This window comes from Artemia sp. Qi Xiang Cuo, chromosome 7, assembly GCF_049724085.1.
Source record: "Artemia sp. Qi Xiang Cuo chromosome 7, ASM4972408v1, whole genome shotgun sequence".
NCBI classification, from domain to species: Eukaryota; Metazoa; Arthropoda; class Branchiopoda; order Anostraca; family Artemiidae; genus Artemia; species Artemia sp. Qi Xiang Cuo.
In genome coordinates this window covers 6,034,821-6,058,409 of record NC_142800.1, presented here as the reverse complement: position 1 = coordinate 6,058,409, position 23,589 = coordinate 6,034,821, and the positions used below count along the sequence as shown (strand labels likewise).

The 23,589-nt window shown below is 35.7% G+C and overlaps 1 protein-coding gene across 2 annotated transcripts in view; it reads left to right on the top strand.

Annotated features, from left to right (window-relative positions):
* Positions 1-220: 220 nt before the first annotated feature.
* The window catches only part of LOC148949889 (equilibrative nucleoside transporter 1-like), a 220,031-nt gene continuing 196,662 nt past the window's right edge, over positions 221-23,589 (top strand). Inside the window, exons 1-2 of one of the 2 annotated variants that reach the window (XM_089091357.1) lie at positions 221-261; positions 15,911-16,038. In XM_089091357.1, the coding sequence (XP_088947483.1) occupies positions 15,917-16,038 (122 nt within the window). In that variant the 5' untranslated portion in view covers positions 221-261; positions 15,911-15,916. Of the gene's footprint in view, positions 262-9,175; positions 9,280-15,910; positions 16,039-23,589 lie in introns of those variants that run through there. The other variant, XM_089091356.1, reaches the window with a different exon arrangement.

Genomic DNA, 23,589 nt, shown 5'->3' with positions numbered 1-23,589 from the left:
TTAGGCCCGGAATAATTTCTGTTCTTTTGATTTTTTAGGTTGCTCCGTACTTTCAATGGAAAGAAAAATTTTTATTTAGACCTTAAACTACAAAGGAGTTTGCGAAAATTTGCTGAAAGCCCTAAACATTTGCTCGTTTTTCTCGCTTTTCTCGTTTTTCTCGTTTTTCTCGCTCTCTCTTGACACTAATCCTTTTGAAATTTCAATTGTGCTGCATGCGACAAAACATAAGCCATAAAAAAGTCCTGAAGTACAAGAAAAGTATGTTTGTTTATTAAAAACGTGAATTACGCATGGAATTGTATTTACCTGCTGTTACTGAAGGGTTAAGGCTACTTACTCTGTTAAAATTCTAGACCATGAGCTTTTTGTAGTAATTGTGGTAAACTTGCAGTTTACAACATAGCCTAATTTAGCTAGGAAGGGAGTGAGGTCAATATCTACCAAATCATATTATTGAGTTAGGACTAAAGTGAATACACCATTCGATGCCTTTTTTATGCTGATTACGAATATAATAAGCATTTCTATCCCAAATGAATTTCAGCCCCCTATATAGTATAGCCTATATAGGGGGGGAGGGCTGAAATTAATTTCTGATAGAAATGCTTATTATATTTGTAATCAGCATAAAAAAGGCATCAAATGGTGTATTCACTTTATTCCTTACTCAATAATATGATTTGGTAGATATTGACCAGGTGTGAATATTCCGGTAAAGTTCAACAAAATCATATTATTGAGTTAGGACTAAAGTGAATACACCATTCGATGTCTTTTTTTATGCTGATTACAAATATAATAAGAATATCTATCGGAAATGAATTTCAGCCCCCCCCCCTTATATCGGCCAATTCAGGGTTAGGTTAGGTGTAGCCTATAGAAGGGGGAGGGGGGCTGAAATTCATTTCCGATAGAAATGCTTATTATATTCGTAATCAGCATAAAAAAAGGCATCAAATGGTATATTCATTTTATTCCTAACTTAATAATATGATTTTGTAGAACTTTATACCAATATTCCACTTGATGCCTATTTTATGCTCTTTCATAATTCAATAATTGCTTCTTGGGCAAATTCCATTTTTAGCCCTCAAAGGCTCAAAACAGCCTATAGTCCCCAGAAGTTAAAAAGCATGCTTTAAAAAAAGTGGCTTGTGATAAAGCAGTTGTCATTTATAGTTGAGGTAAAATTTTGCTTCAGCTACTTTTATCTATGTTGGGAAGGGGCTAAATTAACAAAATGAAACTTTTAGGGACATGTATAAATACTAAAATAGGCTATGTCCAGGGAAGGTATTTTGAAGTAACTACATCCACTTCTTCTCTCTCTAGAGGATCCTGAAATTTACCTACATGACAGGTAGATATTTGGTACCCATTGAAATTTTGACAAAACAACATTTTACCTTAATTTTCAGTTATCAGTTTCTTTTTCTCTGGCTTTAGCTCTGAAAATGCAATTTCAGTTATTTGAGCAGAATTTTAAGACATATAAATAGTTTATTTCCAAAATTTAGGAAATGTACTTGCATAGGGTAAAGGCACCAATGATTCAACAGTGCAATCTCGGAACCACTGTCGAAATTTTCCTTCAAAATGGGATAGCTTTGACTTAGAGTGCCATCTCTTGGAGCCGTCGTTATATTTCGACGGTGCGAAACGTGGACACTATATCCAGTACACCCAGATAAGAAAAGAACATTCAATTTGGTCAGTTTCCTGTTTTGACACGATAGGAGCTCCCAACAATTTTTTAGGTATGTTATGTTCAAACTGTCATTACTTGGTTATTTATTGCAAGAAAAAGTTGGGATAAGCACCAATGTGTCGAGATACATCTGATCTTCTCTGAAGTGTAGCAACATTAGCTTTTTCTTGACAAAATTATATGAAAATGGCAACGGAAATTGCATTGTTGAAACTAGGTTCCATGTGTCAAAAATTCTTGTTTGATGTAGTGGAATACCAGGTGGACTAAAAATGTTCCTTCAGCCGCATTCAAGCGTAAATATGGGCTTCTATCAAGGGATTTATTTCTTTGGCGAATATCTTGTAGTAACCTTGTTAAAATTTTGGACAGATAGCAACAGGCCCTGTCAAAATATAGGTGACTTTGTCGAAACTTTACTGAACATGTAAAACAGATGAGAAATAATAGGTGTTAAAATTCCAGGATCAACTGACGAAACCATAGGCACCATAGCTTTCAAATTTACGGGTGCTTTCTGCCCCACGAGAGATTTTGATGATTATTATTTCTAATAATATTTCAGATGAAAGAACATTTAAACAAATTTTTTTTTTAAACTTTGAAGTTTTACTTACAGACACTGGATTTTTCCATCATCTGAGGAACTGCCACTTGGGCTCATACCATGCAGGGGCGTAAATTGCTATGGGGCAGGGGGGCAGTTGCCCCCCCCCCAGACCTTGTTTTGCCCCCCCCCCCCCCCCTGACCTGATTTTGCCCCTCCCCCAGATTTTTTAGATTATACCCTTATTTATCCTTCATCCGAATAAAAAATACAAATTATATCAAATACAAAATCTTATACAAAATGATGAGTAGGCCTATGTTTTGGACAAAACTAAGATTCGCATATGAAAATAAAATCCACTAAATCAAATAAACTTCTTAAATTTCTTGAAATCCACTCCTGTTTTCCTAGACTCTATCCCTTCCGAAATGCTAGGGAAACAATTTTATTATACAAAATTTGTTATACTAAATACTTAATAATGTATATTAAAATTTATTGTACCAATTTGGTTATACCAAATACTACATATTTGAAGCAATTTTGTTAGTTTTATTACTTCTACTTTTTGCATAGTCTTTTATACTTTTATACATTAAATGAAGTTGAAGAAAAATAAAGAAACAAGAATATATATGTCAAATACACCAGGTTCCACCCACAAGCATTCCCCAAGTATTTTGACACGTGTCAAGTTGGGTTCCGACTTGCGTCTAGAACAGGTAAATTTTTTTGTTGTGTCGAATTTGTAGGTGAAAATGCTATAATTTTGGAAAATTGGAGTTTTGTACCCTTTCCAGACAAAACTTCAAACTTTTCATCAAACAGTTAGATTCGTAGATGTTTTTCCTACATACTGAAACCCTTTTCAAACCAAAAGTCTTTAAATTAAGACTTTTAGAGTAGAAAAACTGGTTTTTTATAAAAATTATCGAATCATTAGTTTCACGCCCAATAAAGGTGTCGAATTGGGTTCCAACTTGCGTCAAAAACAGGTAACTTTTTTGTTGTGTCGAATTTGTAGATGAAAATGCTCTAATTTTGGAAAATTGGAGTTTTTTACCCTTTTCAGATAAAACTTCTCATCAAACAATTAGATTCCTAGATGTTTTACATATATACTAACACCCTTTTCTAACCAATAGTTTTTGATTCAAGACTTCTAGAGTAGAAAAACTGGTTTTTTACAAAAACTGTCAAATCATTGGTACCTTTACCCTATCTTTAAAACCTTATATAATGGGATTGAGCAAAGTTGTGAAGCTGAAAACAATTTTGTTGTACTTCCTTTAAGCAGAAGATCTATTTTGCAAGGTTTCATTTTTATAACTCACACATTTTTAAAGGTCAGGATCCTCTAAAGAGAGAAGAAGTGGATGTTGGTATTTCAAAATACCTTCCCGGGACATACTTTAGCCTGTAGACCCATCCCTGAAAGTTTCATTTTCTTAACCTAACCCATTTCCAAGATAGTCAAAAGTAGCTAAAGCAGAATTTTACCGTTGAGGTAAAATTCAGGAGCAGTACGCTAATTAGCTCATTATTTTCATTAGTCTTGCTAGTAGGCTAAAATGCCTACATTAGTCTTACTAGTAGTAATAATATGTAACAAATTTTGCAAACGTTTTTCAAAAGACCTAGAAACACCTCAAAATAATGTCAGTTTTTCTGTAATGCCATTTTGAGGGGTTTTAGGCTCTTTAAAAAATCTGCAAATTTATTTCCTTAATATCCTAACATTTTAACAGCTAAAAATTGCAGTTTTATTTCACTAAACCAAGATTTATTTTTAAACTTTTTGCAATTATGGACTGTTTTATCTTTTGGGCCCCATTAAGAGCTTAAAATGGAATTTGCCCCAGAAATGATTATTGAACCATGAAAGAGCATAAGAAAAGGCATCAAGTAATGTTTTAACTTCCATCCGTTCAGGGTTAAAGCTCTAATAAATCTGTTGAAATTAAAATGATATAAAATATTGATACAAAAACAAGGCCGTACCTAGGATTTTTTGTTCGGAGGGGGTTCTACTTCAATTTTTCTTTTTTTTTGGGGGGGGGTTACACGAAAAAAAATTTGAAAACGCATAAGTACATTTTTGTTACCTTTTTACAAGTCAGACAAAAATTTCGGGGGGGGGGGGAGGTTTAACCTCTTCATGGGGGAACCTCTTCATGTTTTGGCGACAAATGATGGTTTGGAAAATGAAAGGACTTCTCGCTGTCACCTGGTAAAGCATCTTCAACTTCTAAAAAAAAAATTAAATTAAAAAGACATAGGAAAATTTTACAGTAAACATTACTAAACAAATCTGACAGCTTTTCCTTTGTAGTTACATGTAAAAATGTAAATATACAGGCATTATATGTATACATTAAATCAGATGTATATGCAGTATTGGCTCTTCTGTAGGGAAGACTATTGTATAAACAAAGAGTAGGCTAGGGTGAGATACCTAGTATGCCTAGTTTAGGCTAGTTTGTAAATATTAGCATTTTGACATAATTTAACTAAGTTGAAAATGAATACTTCACTTGACACTTTTTTGTATGCTCTTTCATTGCTAAATAATCATTTCTGGGGAAAATTAGGGTAAAGTTATACCAAATCATATTATTGAGTTAGGAATAAAGTGAATGCACCATTCGATGCATTTTTTTTATGCTGATTACGAATATAATAAGCATTTCTATCGTAAATGACTTTCAGCCCCCCCCCCCCTATATATGCCAATTCCGGGGTAGGTTAGGTATATATAGGGGGGGGGGCTGAAATTCATTTCCAATAGAAATTATTATTATATTTGTAATCAGCATAAAAAAAGGCATTGAATGGTGTATTCACTTTATTCCTAACTCAATAATATGATTTTTTAGAACTTTACCAAAATTAGATTTCCAGCCCTTAAAGGGGCTGAAAGGGCTCAGAACAGCCAATAGTAATTTAAAGTTCAAAAATGTGTTTCTAAGAAAACTGTCTAGTGCAAACAAAATTGCCATTTATAGCTGATTCAGGATTGGCAATTATTATTTTCACCAGTCCCAATAGTATAATGTTACTTTGAAAAGACATTTGTAGAATTTAAAAAAAAAAAGAGCCAGCCCCTCAAAAAAATGTCAGTGTTTTGGTGTTTTAAGGGATTCCAGGCTCTTTTTAAAAATTCCTGTAAATTTGTTTTTAAGATAGAATAATGAAAATAACAGTTGCCATTCCTGAATCAGCTATAAATGACAATTTTTTTTCTCACTAGACAGTTTTTTTTTAGAAATATGTCTTTAAACTGTTAGTTACTATATGAAGTTTTGAGCCCTTTCAGCCCCTTTAAGGTCTCAAAATGTAATTTCCTCCAGAAACAATTATCAAATTTGGAAAGAACATAGAAAAAGGCATCAAGTGATGTATTCACTTTTCTCCTAACTAGATTATGTGAAAATATAAATATTTACTGGCTACTTGGACAGCTAATCACTTCTTTCTCAGTTAAATTACTGAAAAATCTCCATTATACCACCTAGAAAGTGAATTATTTCACACATAGATTTGGCTAGAATTTACTTAATAGGAATGTAATTATTGTAAATGGTTTAGTCATAACCAGTTCTGAACATTTTAAATACACTGATTGTCAATAGTCAAGCTTAATCTTGGACATTCATTCTAAACTTGAGCCTAATATTTAAAAATACTGTCAAACCTTAATTACAGGATCTTGAAGTTAAAAAATTATCTACATCAGAGACAGACTTGATCTTAGACAGATTTAATCTAAGACAAGTGTTGTGAAACAGAATTGCATTTAAATAGAGTAGATTGTGGGGATAAATTTGTCTAGATTTACATGTTGAAAAACAAAGTTTTCCAAGATTATGGTGATCCAGTCTTAAGTAGCCTAGTGATAACTATCAACTGATCCCTACTATCTAAACATATATACATAATGTCAAAGGTTATGAGCCTGTTGTCCATCTTTAGAAAGATAATATTTAATCAAAATGTTTGTCCAAGAATAGTAACTGTCCAAGTAGTGAGTGTCTTACCCTAAATCACCATTTGATTCCTTATTCTTATGCTTGGCATCAGTTTAGCAACTACTTAGTTTATCTACTCTCCAGGAGCAAATATGCCCAGGAGCAAATATACTCTCCAGGAGCAATGAAATTCTGAGGTATTCCCACTCTCCAGAATGAATGTCTGGAAACTACTTCAAAACATTCTTAAATACTTACTAGTGTCATTACTTAAGGCATACCAAAAAATTTTACCCCCCCCCCCGGATGGTCAAATATATACATCCCAAATTGTATATATGCCATGAATTTTTCATATGTGAATCTTCTCATCAAATTCATTTAATGACCAACAAGCAATACAACACCAAATTCAGTATATGGAAATTTCATTGTGTATTTGCAATTAAGAGTATATAATTAACCATTGGGGGGGGGGGGAGGTAGTGTTACTACATTTGTCATCTTAAAATGTTGCTTCAGAAGACTATTACTTCAAGATTTTTTTCTGTTTGCAATTTTTGTTTTTGATTGATTCAAAATTGTTAAGTTTTTAGGGTATTACCATATAATTGTTAGTATTACCACATATAGTATAACATTGAACCATGAACATAAATATGGTAGGTAAAACTACCTGTAAGTAAAACTACCAAGTTAAATATAATAATGTTTTTTTTGTCCATACCTGTTTAAAGAGTAACAATCTGTAGTTGATTTTTAACTCAGTGCACAAACAATGTGAAAAATAGTGGAGTAAAGAGAAAAAGGAAAACAAAAAAATAAACACACACATCACTTAAAGTATAGATAGATAAATAAAAAGAAAAATCAGTTGATTCCCAAAAATAACTCGGTTCTTGACTAACAACTAGGTTGTCTTAACTAGGTTCCATGGGCTTTTATCATATATTTTTCTAGTTTTTCAGCTGTTAATGCTTTCTTAGTTTTTTTTTTATTTGGTGCCTGCTAAAGCATTAATAAGCAACTTTCAAAACTTACAGCCCTTGCCCCAAGTTATGAGTTATAGTTTAAACTTTTGGACTATTTTGGACAAAATCGCTATTTCAAAATTTTGATCAGATACATTTGAGCTAAGAAGGGCATAAAAGGGGAGGGACTGGCTACCCTCCGATCACTTTCTGAGTAAGGGACCTAGAACTGCCAATTTCTAATCAAATGATCCTCCTTTAAAGTTTATAAACTACCTTTTCCATTAAAACCTTATATGTTAACAATAGGCCATTAGCATGACTTATAGCCCTTGCCCAAGAAGTAGGTGGGTGGGAAGATTGCCAGCCTGGATGCTTAGGTATTTTAACTTTGATCTATTTTGAACAAAATGACTATATCAAAGTTTTGATTGGATCCATTTGAGGAGAAGGGTGCAAGGAGGGGGACTGGTTGCCCTCTAGTCCTTTGTGACTCTAAAAAAGGGAACTAGAACTCTCAATTTCCAATCAAATCTGAGGGCCTGTTATAACCCCAGAGGCATTGCTATATGATACTTGGACTATTTTTAACCAGATGCAGACAAGTGGGCATTGAGGAATAGTTTCCCTCCAAATCACTTTCCACTCTTAAAAAGGGAACTAGAGTTTTCAATTTCCAATCAAATGAGCCTTCTTCAAAGTTTATTCACCAACTCCCTCCATAAAACACTATAGGCTATGCCCTTGGGACATAACATACAACCCTTGCCCCTACGCTTTAGGTTGGCTGTGTCAAACCTGGATTCATTGTTATATCATCTTTGGACTATTATGAACAAAAATGTTATCTAAAATTTCGATCAGATGCATTTGGAGAAAAGAGGGTGGGGGGGGGGCAAAGAGCTAGTTGCCCTCCAATCATTTTTGACTCTTAGAACAGGCACTAGAACTTCTAATTTCCAATCAAACGAATCCTCTCCAAAGTATATACAACCACCCGTTCCACGTGAAGTGAATCTGGGAAAAAAACCCTTATGGTTTTTACTATAGGCAATGCTATAGCATTGCCTCTGATTCCAAGGATATAAGATTTGTCAAGTTTAAGGTTAAGCATCAAAAGCTACAAACCTCAGAAAATATGCCTGATTTTCAAAAAAGGAGGAAAAACCTCCAAGAGGGCAGGTCTCTTAATGAAAATGCACCATCAGAAACCTCTGCACCATCAAGTTCAGCATATCAGAATCCTCTGATGTATGGATTTCAGGCTCTCATCTACAAAAATGTTGAGTTTTGTATTTTTTGATGTGGGTTTATTTGTTGCTTTTTCCATTGATTATCACATCAAATCAATGGTTTTAGAATACCAGGAAACAATTCATCCAAACGGGGATAAAAGTTTCTAGCCTAGTGCCTTCTTGAAGTAGCCAAAAAATTGTGCCTCAGCAAAGTGACGTTTTCTGCCATTTTGTGGTACAAAGCTGAGTAGTACAAAACTTGAAAATTCTGAGATAGAGCTTCCCAGAGCCCCCCTTTGAATTGAGCTTTCCAGCTTCAAATGTAGAAATGCTGTGTGGTGGTGCATTTGTTCCTAAACAGTTATGTAGTCCATACAAAATAAAAGGTTAATATAGACACTCACTTTAAAGCTTCATTTAACTTGGTTCATCCACTTTATGTTGGGTAATTAACTTATAAAAAAAAGTTTTTTCAAGTGAAAATAAGGAGAAATATTAAAAATTGAACAAACAGAAATTATTCCGTGTATGAGGGGGGGGGGGGGCTACCTTCTCCTATACTTTGCTTGTCCAGCTAAAGTTTTAACTACTTGAGAAAAGCTTCTTATTCCAAAATAACAGCTCTAGTGTTTCATGAGTCGTTCTTGAAGAATTCGGACACAAAGTGTTAAGTTTTAATGTTGCTCCTTACTTTCAATTGAAAATACTTGTTTTTACATTTAATTTCTGATCGTTTTTAGATGAAGCTGGGACTCCGTTTCCCCCTCCATGGACCCCCACTCCCGCAAAAAATTCCAACTTGGACCAACTGGCTACCAGGAGCTTTTTTGCCAAGATTTAAATGGTGATTTATCTCATTTTTCAATTTATATGCAATATTTAATGACTTCTTGTTTCTCTATTATCTAATGTCTTCGTTTCTTGGCTTCTTGTATCTAATGGCTTCTAGTACTGTAGGAGGAGCATTGCCCTCCCACTGGTGCTTGTAAGAACATCCCTATAAACAAGATTTTCATAGGCAGCGCAAACGTGCTGCCTAAGTAAAGAACGATGTTGGCACAATGTATTATTTATTTATTTATTTTATTTTATTTTTTTCTTTAGACCAGGGTACTTCGTATCAAAGGAGTTGTCGTAGAAACTTTGGAAAGGGCTCATTCGATTGGAAATTGGAGTGGCTTTTGCCCTTTTTAATAGTTGAAAGTGATTGGAAGGCAACTAACACCCCTTCCACACCCACCATTTCCCAAAACATATCCAATCAAAATTTTGATATAGCCATTTGTTCAGCATAGTCGATTTCCAGATAGAAATTATGTTTTTGAGAAGGACACTCCCCCACAACCCTCAGGGCAAGGGTTGTAACTTTTGCCCTAGGGGTATATAAGATTTTTATAGAAAGCGTTGTCATAGAAACTTCAAAAAGAGCTCATTTGATTGGAAATTCAAAGGGCTAATGCCCTTTTTCATAGTTGACAGAGATTGGAGGGTAACTAACCCCCCTCTCTGCCCACCATTTCTTCAAACACATCCAATCCAAATTTTGAGATAGTCATTTTGTTCAACGTAGTTGAAAGTTCTGCAAATTAGGTCTTTTAAGGATGAAAACCCCCCCCCCCCCCCTTCCACAGCCCTCAGAGTAAGGGTTATAAGTTATGCCCTAGGGGCATATAAGGTATTAATAGAAAGCATTGTCACAGGAAATTCAAAATGGGCTTATTCGATTGGAAATTGAAATGGCTAGTGCTCTTTTTAATAGTTGAAAGTGATTGGAAGCCAACTAAAACCCCTTCCACGCCCACCATTTCCACAAACATGTCCAATCAAAATTTTGAGATAGCCATTTTGTTCAATGTAGTTGAAAGTTTTGGAAATTATATCTTTGTGCTGGAAACTCCCCCCATAGTCTTCAGGGCAAGGGTTATAAGTTATGCCCTGGAGGCATATAAGGTTCTTATTGAAAGCTTTGTCGTAGAAACGTCAAAAAGGGCTCATTCAATTTTAAATTCAAAGGGCTTGTGCTCTTTTTAATAGTCGAAAGTGACTGGAGGGCAACTAACCCCCTCTAACGCCCACCTTTTCCCCAAACACATCCAACCAAAATTTTGAGATGTTCATTCTGTTCAACAAAGTTGAAAGTTATGGAAATTAGATCTTTGAGGATCACTACCCCCCCCCCCCCTACAACCCTCAGCGCAAGAGTTGTAAGTTATGCCCTTGGGTTATATATAGTTTTTAAAGAAAGTTTTGTTGTAGAAACTTCCAAAAGGGCTCATTTGATTGGAAATTGGAAGGGCTAGTCCCCTTTTTAATAGGCGAAAGTGAATGAGAGCAACTAACCTCCCTCTCATGCCCATTATTTCCCCAAACACATTCAATCAATGTTTTGAGATAGCCATTTTGTTTAACATAGTTGGAAGTTCTGGAAATTATGTATTTGAGGATGACAGACCCCTGAGAGCCCCCAAGGCAAAGGTTGTAAGTTATGCCCTGGGGGCATATAAGGTTTTTATAGGTAGCGTTGTTGTAGACACTTCAAAAGCGGCTCCTTCAATTGGAAATTGAGAGGGCTAGTGCCCTTTTGAATCGTTGAAAGTGATGGGAGGGTAACTAACCCGCCTCACGCCCACCATGTCCCCAAACACATCAACTCAAAGTTTTGTGATACCCATTTCGTTCAAAGTAGTTTAAGTTTTAGAAATTAGGTCTTTGAAGATGACACTCCCTCCAGCCCTCATGGCTAAGATTGTAAGTTATTGTCTTGTGATGTATAAGGTTTTTATTGAAAGTTTTGTCGTAGAAACTTGAAAAAAGGCTCATTTGTTTAAACATTCAAAAGTCTGTGCCCTTTTAAATGTTTAAAAGTGATTGGAGAACGAATAACCCCCCTCTCTTATCCACCATTTCCCCAAACATATCCACTCCAAAATTTTGAGATAGCCATTTTTTTCAAGGCAGTTGAAAGTTTTGGAAATTAGGTCTTTGAAGATTACAACCCCCCATATCCCTCAGGGTAAGGGTTGTAAGTTATGTCCTGGAGGTATATAAGGTTCTTATAGAAAGTGTTGTTGTAGAAACATCAAAGAGGACTCATTCGATTGGATATTGAAATGGATAGTGCCGTTTCTAATAGTCGATAAGTATTTTAGTATAACTAACTTCCCTTTCACGCCTAGCGTTTGTTCAAACAGATTAAAATAAAATTTTGATACCGCTAATCTATTTGGCGTAATTTAAGTTTTTAGAAATTGTGTCTTTGAAGATGACACCCCTACCATAACCCTCAGGGCAAGGGTTGTAAGTTTTGCCGGGGGGCATATAAGGTTTTTATTATTGGGAATTGAGAGGGCTAGTGCCCTTATTAATAGTCAAAAATGATCGGAAGGTGACCCCCCCCCCCCCCAAACCCATCATTTTCCCGAACACTTCCGATCAACATTTTGATATAGCAATTTTGTTGAACAAAGTTGAAGGGTCCGGAAATTATGTTTTTGAGTATGACAACCCCCCACAGCCATCAGGGCTAAGGTTGTAAGTTATGCTCTGGTGGAATATAATATCATATAGAAAGTTTTGTTGTAAAAACTTAAAAAACGGCTCTTTCGATTGGAAACTGAGAGGGCTATTGCCCATTTTAATAGTCGAAAATAATCATAAAGAGAACAACCCTCCCCTCCCCCCCACGCCCATCTATTCCCCAAACATTTCTGATCAACATTTTGATATGGTCATTTTGTTCAACGTAGTTGAAACGTCTGGCAATTATGTCTTTGAGGATCAAAACCCTCCTCCCATAGCCTTCAGGACAAGGGTTGTAAGTTATGCCTTTGGGGCATTTAACTTTTTTATAGAAATTTTTTTTGTAGAAGCTTCAAAATGGGCTCATTTGATTGGAAATTCAGAGGACTAGTGCATTTTTTGTTAGTCGAAAGTGATCAGAGGGCATATGTCTCTCCACGCCTATCATTTCCTCAAACACTTCCAATCAAAATTTCGATATAGCAATATTGTTAAGCCTATCAGAAAGGTCTGGAAATTATGTCTTTGAGGATGACAAATCCCCCCAGCCCTCAGGGCAAGGGTTGTAAGTTTTGCCCTGGGGACATATAGGGTTTTTTATAGAAAGTGTGGTCATATAAACTTGCTCATTGGATTGGTAATCAGACGCACTAGTGCCCTTTTAAGAGTCAAAATGATCAGAGGGCAGCTACCCTCTCCCCCCTACAATAACGTCATATTGTCCCGAAATGCGTCAAAGAGAAATTTTGAGATAGTCATTCTGTTCAAAATAGTCTAAATATCACATAACAAGGCTTTTGGGGTTGAAACAAATCCCAGAGACGGGGGCAAGGGTTGTAAGTTATGCCCAGGCCCCAGGGGGTATCAAAGGTTTTTATTCAAGGGATGGTGGTTTAACTTCAGAAGAGGCTCAGTCTTTCTCCTTGAAAAAGATTCTGTCAATATAAAATGAACAGAAATTAATCAAAAAATTTTTTTGCCCAAAATAAGTTGCTTAACGTAAATTTTGTTTAACGTAGTTTCAAGTTCTGGAAATTAGGTCTTTGAGGATGACAACCCTCCCACAACCCTCAGGGCAAGGGTTGTAAGTTATGCCGGGGGGCATAAAAGGTTTTTATTATTGGGAATTGAGAGGGCTAGTGCCCTTATTAATAGTCAAAAATGATCGGAAGGTGACCCCCCCCCCAAACCCATTATTTTCCCGAACACTTCCGATCAACATTTTGATATAGCAATTTTGTTGAACAAAGTTGAAGGGTCCGGAAATTATGTTTTTGAGTATGACAACCCCCCACAGCCATCAGGGCTAAGGTTGTAAGTTATGCTCTGGTGGCATATATTGTCATATATAAAGTGTTGTCGTAAAAACTTCAACAATGGCTCTTTTGATGAAATTGAGAGGGCTATTGCCCATTTTAATAGTCGAAAGTAATCAGAAAGAGAACAACCCTCCCCTCCCCCCCCCGCCCATCGATTCCCCAAACATTTCTGATCAACATTTTGATATGGTCATTTTGTTCAACGTAGTTGAAACGTCTGGCAATTATGTCTTTGAGGATCAAAACCCTCCTCCCATAGCCTTCAGGACAAGGGTTGTAAGTTATGCCTTTGGGGCATTTAACTTTTTTATAGAAATTTTTTTTGTAGAAGCTTCAAAATGGGCTCATTTGATTGGAAATTCAGAGGACTAGTGCATTTTTTGTTAGTCGAAAGTGATCAGAGGGCATATGTCTCTCCACGCCTATCATTTCCTCAAACACTTCCAATCAAAATTTCGATATAGCAATATTGTTAAGCCTATCAGAAAGGTCTGGAAATTATGTCTTTGAGGATGACAAATCCCCCCAGCCCTCAGGGCAAGGGTTGTAAGTTTTGCCCTGGGGACATATAGGGTTATTATAGAAAGTGTGGTCATATAAACTTGCTCATTGGATTGGTAATCAGACGCACTAGTGCCCTTTTAAGAGTCAAAATGATCAGAGGGCAGCTACCCTCTCCCCCCTACAATAACGTCATATTGTCCCGAAATGCGTCAAAGAGAAATTTTGAGATAGTCATTCTGTTCAAAATAGTCTAAATATCACATAACAAGGCTTTTGGGGTTGAAACAAATCCCAGAGACGGGGGCAAGGGTTGTAAGTTATGCCCAGGCCCCAGGGGGTATCAAAGGTTTTTATTCAAGGGATGGTGGTTTAACTTCAGAAGAGGCTCAGTCTTTCTCCTTGAAAAAGATTCTGTCAATATAAAATGAACAGAAATTAATCAAAAAATTTTTTTGCCCAAAATAAGTTTAAGAAAAAAAAATTAAAGAACTCCATTAACCCAAAAATGAACAAAAATAGAATCAAATAATCTACCAAGCATACAACTACCACAAATCAGTATCAATAAATAAATGAAACCCAAAACACACAGAAATTAAAATAAGTCAAACTCAAAACGAGCAGAAATTAATCTGAGTAGGGTTCTAAACCGTATGCTTTCTAAAAGCCAGAATGTAATTTGTATTTAACTGAAAACATTCTTTTAATTGTTTTCACTTTTATAACTTTAGGAAATACAAAATTAATTAAGATTTTAAGGAATAAATATCAGCATTATATTAAACTGACAATGCACATTTTTATCAGTAAATTCATTTGAATTTTTTTCAGTAAAGCACAAATTATATTCTGGCTTTTAGAAAGCATAGGGTTTAGAACCCTACTCAGATTAATTTCTGCTCGTTTTGGGTTTTATTTATTTATTAATACTGATTTGTGGTAGTTGTTTGCTTGGTAGATTATTTGATTCTATTTTTGTTCATTTTTGGTTTAATGGAGTTCATTACTTTTTTTTTTGAAAAACTTATTTTGTGGAAAAAGTTTTTTGATTAATTGTTAAAAGAAATCACCTTGTAAATTGTGGACATGATCAACCTGTAATTTATTTTGATATTGCAGCCCTCCTCCTAATAAATATTTGTGCCGTATTGACAAACCCTGAACAGTCCTGGGACAAGGGCTGTAATATATATTAATTGCTTGTTATTGCTTTGATACTTTGATTTACTAATTTACGGGGCTAGGGCTGTAAGTTATGCAAGTTCCTTATTGTTACTTTGATATTTTGTTTGCTTTGATATTTTGTTTACTTTATTACTTTGTTTGCTTTGATACTTTGTTACTTTGATGTTGTTACTTTGATACTGGTATTTTGATGAAACTTGGATGCTAAAAAAAAAAAAATCCGTTTTGAAATGGGGAAGGTTGAAAAACTTGAATCTTTGGCAATCAAAATCGAACAGAAATTAGTTAAAAAAATAATTTTCCGAAAAAGAAGTTTTTCATTGATGCAGCAGGTGTTAGATTTTTACAGTTAGGGAAGCGGACATTAGCCGCTCTCTTTTGTGTAGGCCTCGTGATTTTTGTTCGTTTTCAAATTAACCTTTTATGCGTCTAATAGGCCTACCTATCACACTTAGAATTGTATTGCAAGATCAAGGGGAGGTCTGAAAGGGAGGGTTAGCAGTGCAATGCATGTTCAGTCACACTTTGATCTTTCTCAGCTATGGTACTCAGCTGGTCCTTGCTTTGAGAAGGCTTAACAAACGGTTTGTTGTAATTATTCCACAAGGATGGACATGTCAAATATGACCTTTAAGGATGGCAGCAAAAATGTAAAAATTTTTTGTTCTGATTTTTTTTAATCTAGGGTTTTTAAGTAGTTTTTCTTGATCTAGTTTTTACACCATTTACATGTCATTTCGACAATCTGTTTTTTCCCCTTTTTAGCTCTATACTAAATGATATGACCTTTAAGGATGGCAGCAAAAATTAAAAAAAATTTTGTTCTGAGTTTTTTTTTATCTAGGGTTTTTAAGTTGTTTTTATTGATCCAGTTTTTACATCATTTGCATATCATTTCGATAATCTGTTTTTTCTACTATTTAGTTTAATACTAATCTTTCCCTAAAGGTTAAAATGTCGGAGGAACCAAGTAGAAGACGTGCAGCAACCTCCAGAACCCAAGAAGAATCTCTTTCTCAGCCAGTTTTGGTTGATGAGAGTCAACCTCTTTTGGAACCTCACTTGCCGAGAGATAAGTAAGTAATTTTTTTTTAATTTATCTTTCACTTGAAAAGTTACTCCTCTCTTTCTGTGACCATAATCTGTGGATGATCCTTTGATTAGATTTGCTAGTGATAAGTTAACATTCATAAGCTCACACAGCTTAAATCTTAGGTGGAGCATGGGTATCCAAGGATACTTCCTAAGGAGGGATCAGGGGCGGATCCAGGATTTTTTGAGGGGGGGGTGCAAAAAAGGTTGATCTGATAAACTTGCGTTAGGAGCATGTTTATTTAACGCAAACTCGCGTTAATTCAGTAACTGCCCCGGCTTTCGACTACGTTAGGGGGGGGCGCCCCCCCCTCGCCCCTCCCCTGGATGTGCCACTGGGAGGGGTGGATATCTGAATTGTCAAAAAATGTATTGTAGGTCATTATTTTCCTTTTAGTAGTAAAAGATGCTCTTTGGGCCAACCTTGGGGGAGGGATTATTTTCTGAGTGGAGGCATGTTAGTATTCATTTTTTTTCTGAATTGCTATTTGCAATAATGTTTTGTTTGATTTTTTTTTGAAGATGAGCCATATAATATCTTCTTTGCTCAAGTTCTTGTTGCCTTCTTTATATCTAGGTAATTTTGTTTCCTAAAGGATTTTTTCTGTCTTATTTTTTGGTATTTGCTTTTTTTTAGTTATCTCTGTGTTGCCTTCATTTTGAATTTGTTTAAGAAAACATCTTGCTTGAAAAGTAAAATCTATTCTTGCTAATTTTGACTCAACTTTGTTTGGTTATTTCTGACTAGAAATGTCTGAAAAAAAAATGGGTACACTACCCCAAAAGAGATATAAAGGAGTTTTTTGGACTAACCTCGGGAGGAAAAGCTGTGGAAGCAGTTGTAGATGTAGAGTTTGTCATTCGATGCAGGAGTGTAAGAGTAAGGGCGTAGGAGGTAAAGGAGTGTAAAATTTAAGAGCCACATTAAAACCTAGAACAAATAAAAACAATATCATATAATCATCTAAACTTAAAATGCCAGAAATTAATCAGAATAAATCAATGAAACTCGAGAAGAACAAGAATTAAAATCAATAATCACATAAAACATAAAGATAGCAGATAATACTATGGACAAATCATAAAACGGACAGAAATTAAAAAGAATAATAAAGTCAAACTTCAAAGGAACACAAGTTATCACCAATAAGAGCAAAGCTGCCCCCTAAATCATCTAAAGATAATTTAGGGCGATATAGAGGGGGATTTAGAGGATATCCTCTAAATCCTCTAAAGACCGGAATGTCAATTGCACCTTCCAGGCTAGGCCTCCAAGCTAAGATTATTTTTGTACATTAGGGTCCTCTTGGTCCAGGGACTTACGTTTTTTAAGCTGTTCAGAAAAAAGTTTTTTGGGCCCTAGTTCCAAGAAAATCAATATTTCTATTTCATTTTTTCATCATGCAATAGTCTTGGCATAAAAACTTACAGGTGTAAAATTTCAACCCTTCAAAAAAATTTTTGATCTGTTTTTGGGCACCAATACTTTCTTAAATTGTTCTTTCTTCATCAGGTCTCCTTGCCCCAAAGACTGAAGGAAAAAACTTTCCGGGCCAATGAAAAAACTAATGTTGTTTGGCCTTTTTTTCAGCAGATTTTAAGGAATCCCTGTCCCAAACTGTTATTTTGTACATCAGGTTCCTCTTTGCCCAAGGACTTAAGGTTGTAAATTCAATCTGATCTGGAAAAAAGTTTTGGCGTATTTCAGACTCTGGAATAGTCTGAAATCCAAAGATCCCTTAACATCAGCATCCTCCTGGCAAACTATGCGTTTCTCTTGGCCCAGATAAGAGTCAATGAAAGTCTCCATCCAATGGGACACCTAAGATGAAACATGTCTTCTTTCTTGCCAAGAGGCGTATTGCTCGTGAAGTTTATGCAGCATGGAACAACAACTACTGAGGATTCTTGTTGTGAAACTTTGCAATTCCTACCGATATCTGTTCAAAAAAAGAAGAAACCTGGTGACTTCTGAAATTGTTCTGATCCATGACACTGCCTGTCCTAGCGATATCTGTTCAAAAAAAAGAAGAAACCTGCTGACTTCTGAAATGGCTCTGATTCATGACAGTGATCAGAATCTTCTTCTTTCAAAAAAAGGAAGAAACCTGCTGACTTCCGAAATGGTTCTGATCCATGACAATGCCTGTCCTACCGATATCTGGTCAAAAAAAAGAAGAAGCCTGCTGACTTCTGAAATGGTTCTGATCCATGATAATACCTGTCCTACCGATATCTGTTAAAAAAAAGAAGAAACCTGCTGACTTCTGAAACGGCTCTGATCCATGAAAGTGATCAGAATCTTCTTCTTTCAAAAAAGGAAGAAACCTGCTGACTTCTGAAATGGTTCTGATCCATGACAATGCCTGTCCTACCGATATCTGTTCAAAAAAGGAAGAAACCTGCTGACTTCTGAAATGGTTCTGATCCATGACAATGCCTGTCCTACCGGTATCTGTTCAAAAAAAAGAAGAAGCCTGCTGACTTCTGAAATGGTTCTGATCCATGACAATGCCTGTCCAACCGATATCTGTTCAAAAAAAAAAAGAAGAAGCCTGCTGACTTCTGAAATGGCTCTGATCCATGACAGTGATCAGAATCTTCTTCTTTCAAAAAAAGGAAGAAGCCTGCTGACTTCTGAAATGGTTCTGATCTATGACAATGCCTGTCCTACCGATATCTTTTCAAAAAAAAAAGAAGAAGCCTGTTTACTTCTGAAATGGTTCTGATCCATGACAATGCCTGTCCTACCGATATCTGTTCAAAAAAAAGAAGAAGCCTGCTGACCTCTGAAATGGTTCTGATCCATGGCAATGCCTTTCCTACCGATATCTGTTCAAAAAAAACAAAATAAGAAGCCTACTGACTTCTGAAATGGTTCTGATCCATGACAGTGCCTGTCCTACCCGATATCTGTTCAAAAAAAAAGAAGCCCGTTGACTTCTGAAAGGGTTCTGACCCATGACAGTGCCTGTCCTACCGATATCTGTTCAAAAAAAGAAGAAGCCTACTAACTTCTGAAATGGTTCTGATCCATGACAATGCCTGTCCTACCGATATCTGTTCAAAAAAAAGAAGAAGCCTGCTGACTTCTGAAATGGCTCTGATTCATGCCGTGATCAGAATCTTCTTCTTTCAAAAAAAAAAGAAGAAGCCTGCTGACTTATGAAATGGTTCTGATCCTTGACAATGCCTGTCCTACCGATATATATTCAAAAAAAAAAGAAGAAGCCAGCTGACTTCTGAAATGTCCTACCGATATCTGTTCAAAAAAAGAAGAAGCCTGCTGACTTCTGAAATGGCTCTGATCCATGACAGTGATCAGAATCTTCTTCTTTCAAAAAAAAGGAAGAATCCTGCTGACTTCTGAAATGGTTCTGATCAATGACAATGCTTGTCCTCACAGTGCTCGTGTAACCCAACGATTCTTGAGCAATTTCAGTGGGACATTTTCAATTATCCATCACATATTCCGGAATTTGTAATAAATCACTTGATAAATCTTTTCCCTGAACTGGAGAAGTGGCCGATCGAGTATTTAAAATAAAATTGATTAATGCAAGGACACATTATAAATGTCCAAGATACTGCCATTACTTATGACCTTAAAACCATAAATATCATGTTTTTATGTCAAGTGTTTTATCTACTTGTGTATTCCGTTATGCCTCCTTGCTGTTCAAACGGCGACAGGAGGATGTCCTTGACCTTTGTTTGAAGGAATGCCCTTGAAAGAAAAGACGAAAAATAGTGACCTAAAGATTGATTTTTTGTGTGTTTCTACTCTCTGGGAAAAATCTTCTGCTCCCTCATTAATGGTTGGACCTATTAACGTCTATGATTTTATCTATTAGCGAGGATTCTGATGGTGGATAGGATTCACCCTAGACAAACGGAGAAGCAGATAGGTTTGTCATAAAGGTTAAAATGTAGGATCTGAAATTGAAAAGCAATGTTTTTTTTGCTAAAGTTGGATCGGACCGTTGCTTTTTAAATTAAAATCAAGTTGCCATCAAGCCATGGCTAATTGTAGATAACGCCAAGACAGATATTCTAAGGGAGAGGCAAAGCTGGTATAAGCCTTTTTCAGGATTGTATAAAAATGATGTCAGTTTCACCTGTTGTATGATAGTCTATCAGTATAGTAGTATAGTAGATTTAAGTATAGTAGAATATAAGCTAGACGTTTTCACGATGAATTGTTCCAGGATATCCTTGAAAAATCCCTATTATAAGTCTTTTAGAGGAATATTTCACATTTGACTCTGACCCTGGGCATTAGTGCTCTGGCTAGATTCCCAGATGTATAACGTTTAGTATATGGAAAAAATGCAAGTATATTTAATTAGAAGAATAGCCATTTAAGTTCAGTCGTAAGAACACAGGTAGCTACACAATGATCCAACCTTTGTGTGTGTGTGTATGTGCGTTCGTGTGTGTGTGTGTGTGTGTGTGTGTGTGTGTGTGTGTGTGTGTGTGTGTGTGTGTGTGTGTGTGTGTGGAGGGGGGGGGGAGGTATCAGTATTTTCCACGAGGGATGAGGTGAAAACAAAAAAGTACATTTCTTGATCAACATTTTTCTTGAGGCCTTGTGGCCAATCTTGAGGAAGAAGGTGACCATGTCCAGTGTACTTATAAAACATAAATATGTTCACATCCGAAAACACTGGTAACTTTGGGTTTAACTCTAATTGGACTCGGAAGGCCACTAACTACCGGAAAAGCTTGTGCCACCTTGCTTCTTCAAATTGTAATTAAGAGATGGTTGGGTATTTTTGAAGCTGACACATTGTGCAAACAACAAGTCTACTTTGTAGTTCACGTTTTTGGCATATTATCTTTCTGCAGTTCTACAGTTTTAGTATTTCAATGCCAGATACAAATTTTGCTATCATTCGTTAGCCGAAATTCAGCTTTATCCATCTACCGCATTTTTTTTAGATTGAAAAGTTTGACCAAAATATTTTAGAAACGTATGAAAATAGGAGCATTTTCTATGTATCTAGAAACAAAAATTCTTAGTAATATCATAGTTATGGATATCTGAAGCTAATAAATCCAGTGATACAATTATCTTTCCCTCTGGGTGTAATCTGCTACTCTAGTTTTGTCATGAAATTATACAATTTACAGGGAACATGAACCTTAAGTTTGAAAATTTCGCAGCATTTCTTGCTAAATAACATACTTAAAAATTCTTAACTTTAACCCTGACATGGCTTGTCATTGAATTTCGGCTTATTAATATCCCCTAGTCCGATTTAGATCCATGTGTCGTACTTTCTAAAGTAGTAGTTCAGATTATTATGAAAGAAATCAAAATACTTTCAAAACTTTTGTATTACTCTGTGGCAAAGTTTTAAACATTTATTCAGGCGTCGTCTCATTCAGTGAGTTATTATTGTTGAAAAGGTAGTTAGTGGCAGTGTTGAAATCGTCTACGTGCTTTATCGCTTACTCTTTGTGCTTCATGATTCTTTTATATAAGGGTTTAAAGGACTTTTGAATCTGAATTTTACTTCAGTTTTATTATTACATTTGAAAATCACGTAGAAAATAAAATTATCCGCGTAGAGAAGGAGTTAACGTCTCAGTATTTCATAATTCTTTTGTAAAGGTGTCTATGACATTTCGAAATTTAGATATAAAGATCTTTGCTAAATCTTTACAATCAGAAAAAAAATCAATCGAGTTTAGGCGACCAAGAGCGCGTTTTAGCGTAGCATGAGATTCATCTCTGCTCTTTAAGGCAGTGAGTTTGCTTTCCAAGCTCAATATCTCTGATACGCACCTTGGGACGTTGATCGAGCCCGCTCAGTGCAAGTGCATGTTCTCTGGTACCCTCTTCTGGCGGCACTTCACTTCTCCCAAAGAAATCAAATGAATACACGACTAAACTTCTCTAAACAGGCACGTACGCAAGAGAAAGGGAGATTTCAGAATCAGGACTCAAAATGTCATATTATGTATGTTTTTCTGTTGTTTCTGTATTGTTTTGTGAAACTGCCCTGTTTTTTCGATGGAATGGCAATTTTTAATGCCCTTCCCAAGTTTCTAGTCCAACGCCTTCAATGCGAAATGGTGAAAAGCAGAGGCGTCGTTGGGAGGGGGGACAACTGTTGCCCCCCCCCCCCTCAATAATTTGGAGAAAAAATTACTATATAGCCCATGCCCCTTGACAATCTGCATATGGACCCCCCTTGCCCCCCCAATAAAAATGCTGGAGATTCGCCCCTGGTAGAAAGAAAATAATGCATAATGCATTGGAGGTACATGACCCTTAATTAAGTCAGTACTAGTGCTATGACTCATATTGACAATCAAAGTGTGTCAGATAAGATGAAATGTAAATATTAGCCTTACACTTACGTCACTGTTATGTTGTGTCCCTTCAATTTAAAGTTGACAACATTTGTTGTTCAAAGAAGTCTTAGTGCAAATTTCGATAAACAAAATAAAGTCATGTAGTTAGTCAAACATAAAACGAGCAGAAATAACTATGACTGCATAAAGGATAAGTAACATATACCCAGCTACGTGGAAGAAAATAACCTTGGGTGTCAGAGAAAGAAAAAAGAAAAGAGAGCCAAACCAGTAGACACTTTCTAAATTTAAATTAAATTTAAATTTAATTTAACTTTGTCAAAATAAATAATTAATTTTAGGTGCATCCACAGTTCTAATATTTGTATAAAATATTTACCTCCTGTCCCAGTAAAATAGGGAGAGACAAATGTATGAGACTGATAGCAGAACGCACATTTCGAAGATCGAAATTCAGTTCTTATATGGTAAAATTTTAGGATTCGTTGAAGGTTCAGCTGCCGATGTTTGAATAATATATGTCTCTAAACGACATGTTTTTAGGTTTTAAAAGTACCCGCCCGACTTTTTTTGTGAAATTACTTCAGATTTATGAAGTAAGAACCCCTTCTGAAATCTTTCACTTTCGCCAGAGTTATCTTAGGTGGATAAAGGTGTCATCCTTAGGGGAAAGGGGCGCTGGAGTAAGTAATAAGTATATTCCGAAGTGGAAATTTTGAAGATGAAATTCAGTGAATGAATGACAAACAAGCAGAGTGAAAAAGGAAAAAGTGAAAAAAAAGGAGTGAAAAAGGAATCAAAAGCTTAGTTTATTTTACAAAAATTTCTGTTCTTTTCTCTTTGGTCCAATTCTTACTTTAAATAAGTCCAAATAAAAAATGTGGAATTATATCATCAAAGTACCAAGAATTGTGAAATTGAAATTTGATTGTTGGGATAGGTGAAGTGAAAAGTTACAAACCATGTAGTAAAAAATTAGGAAAAATCGAGAATTCATTTTGTACTGTTAAAGATCTGCAAATGAAGCTATACGGTTTTGGTAGTAACGGGGCCAAATTAAAAAAATAATATTATAACAAAATCAGCAAAAATGAGCTTAAAACATGTGACATCAGGGAGATTAAGAAGTTGAAGCTTTTTTTGAATGTACGGCTGTCTCTGGAAATCAGCAGATGGTTAATTTTTACAGACGAAAAGCGTTGGCATGTTTA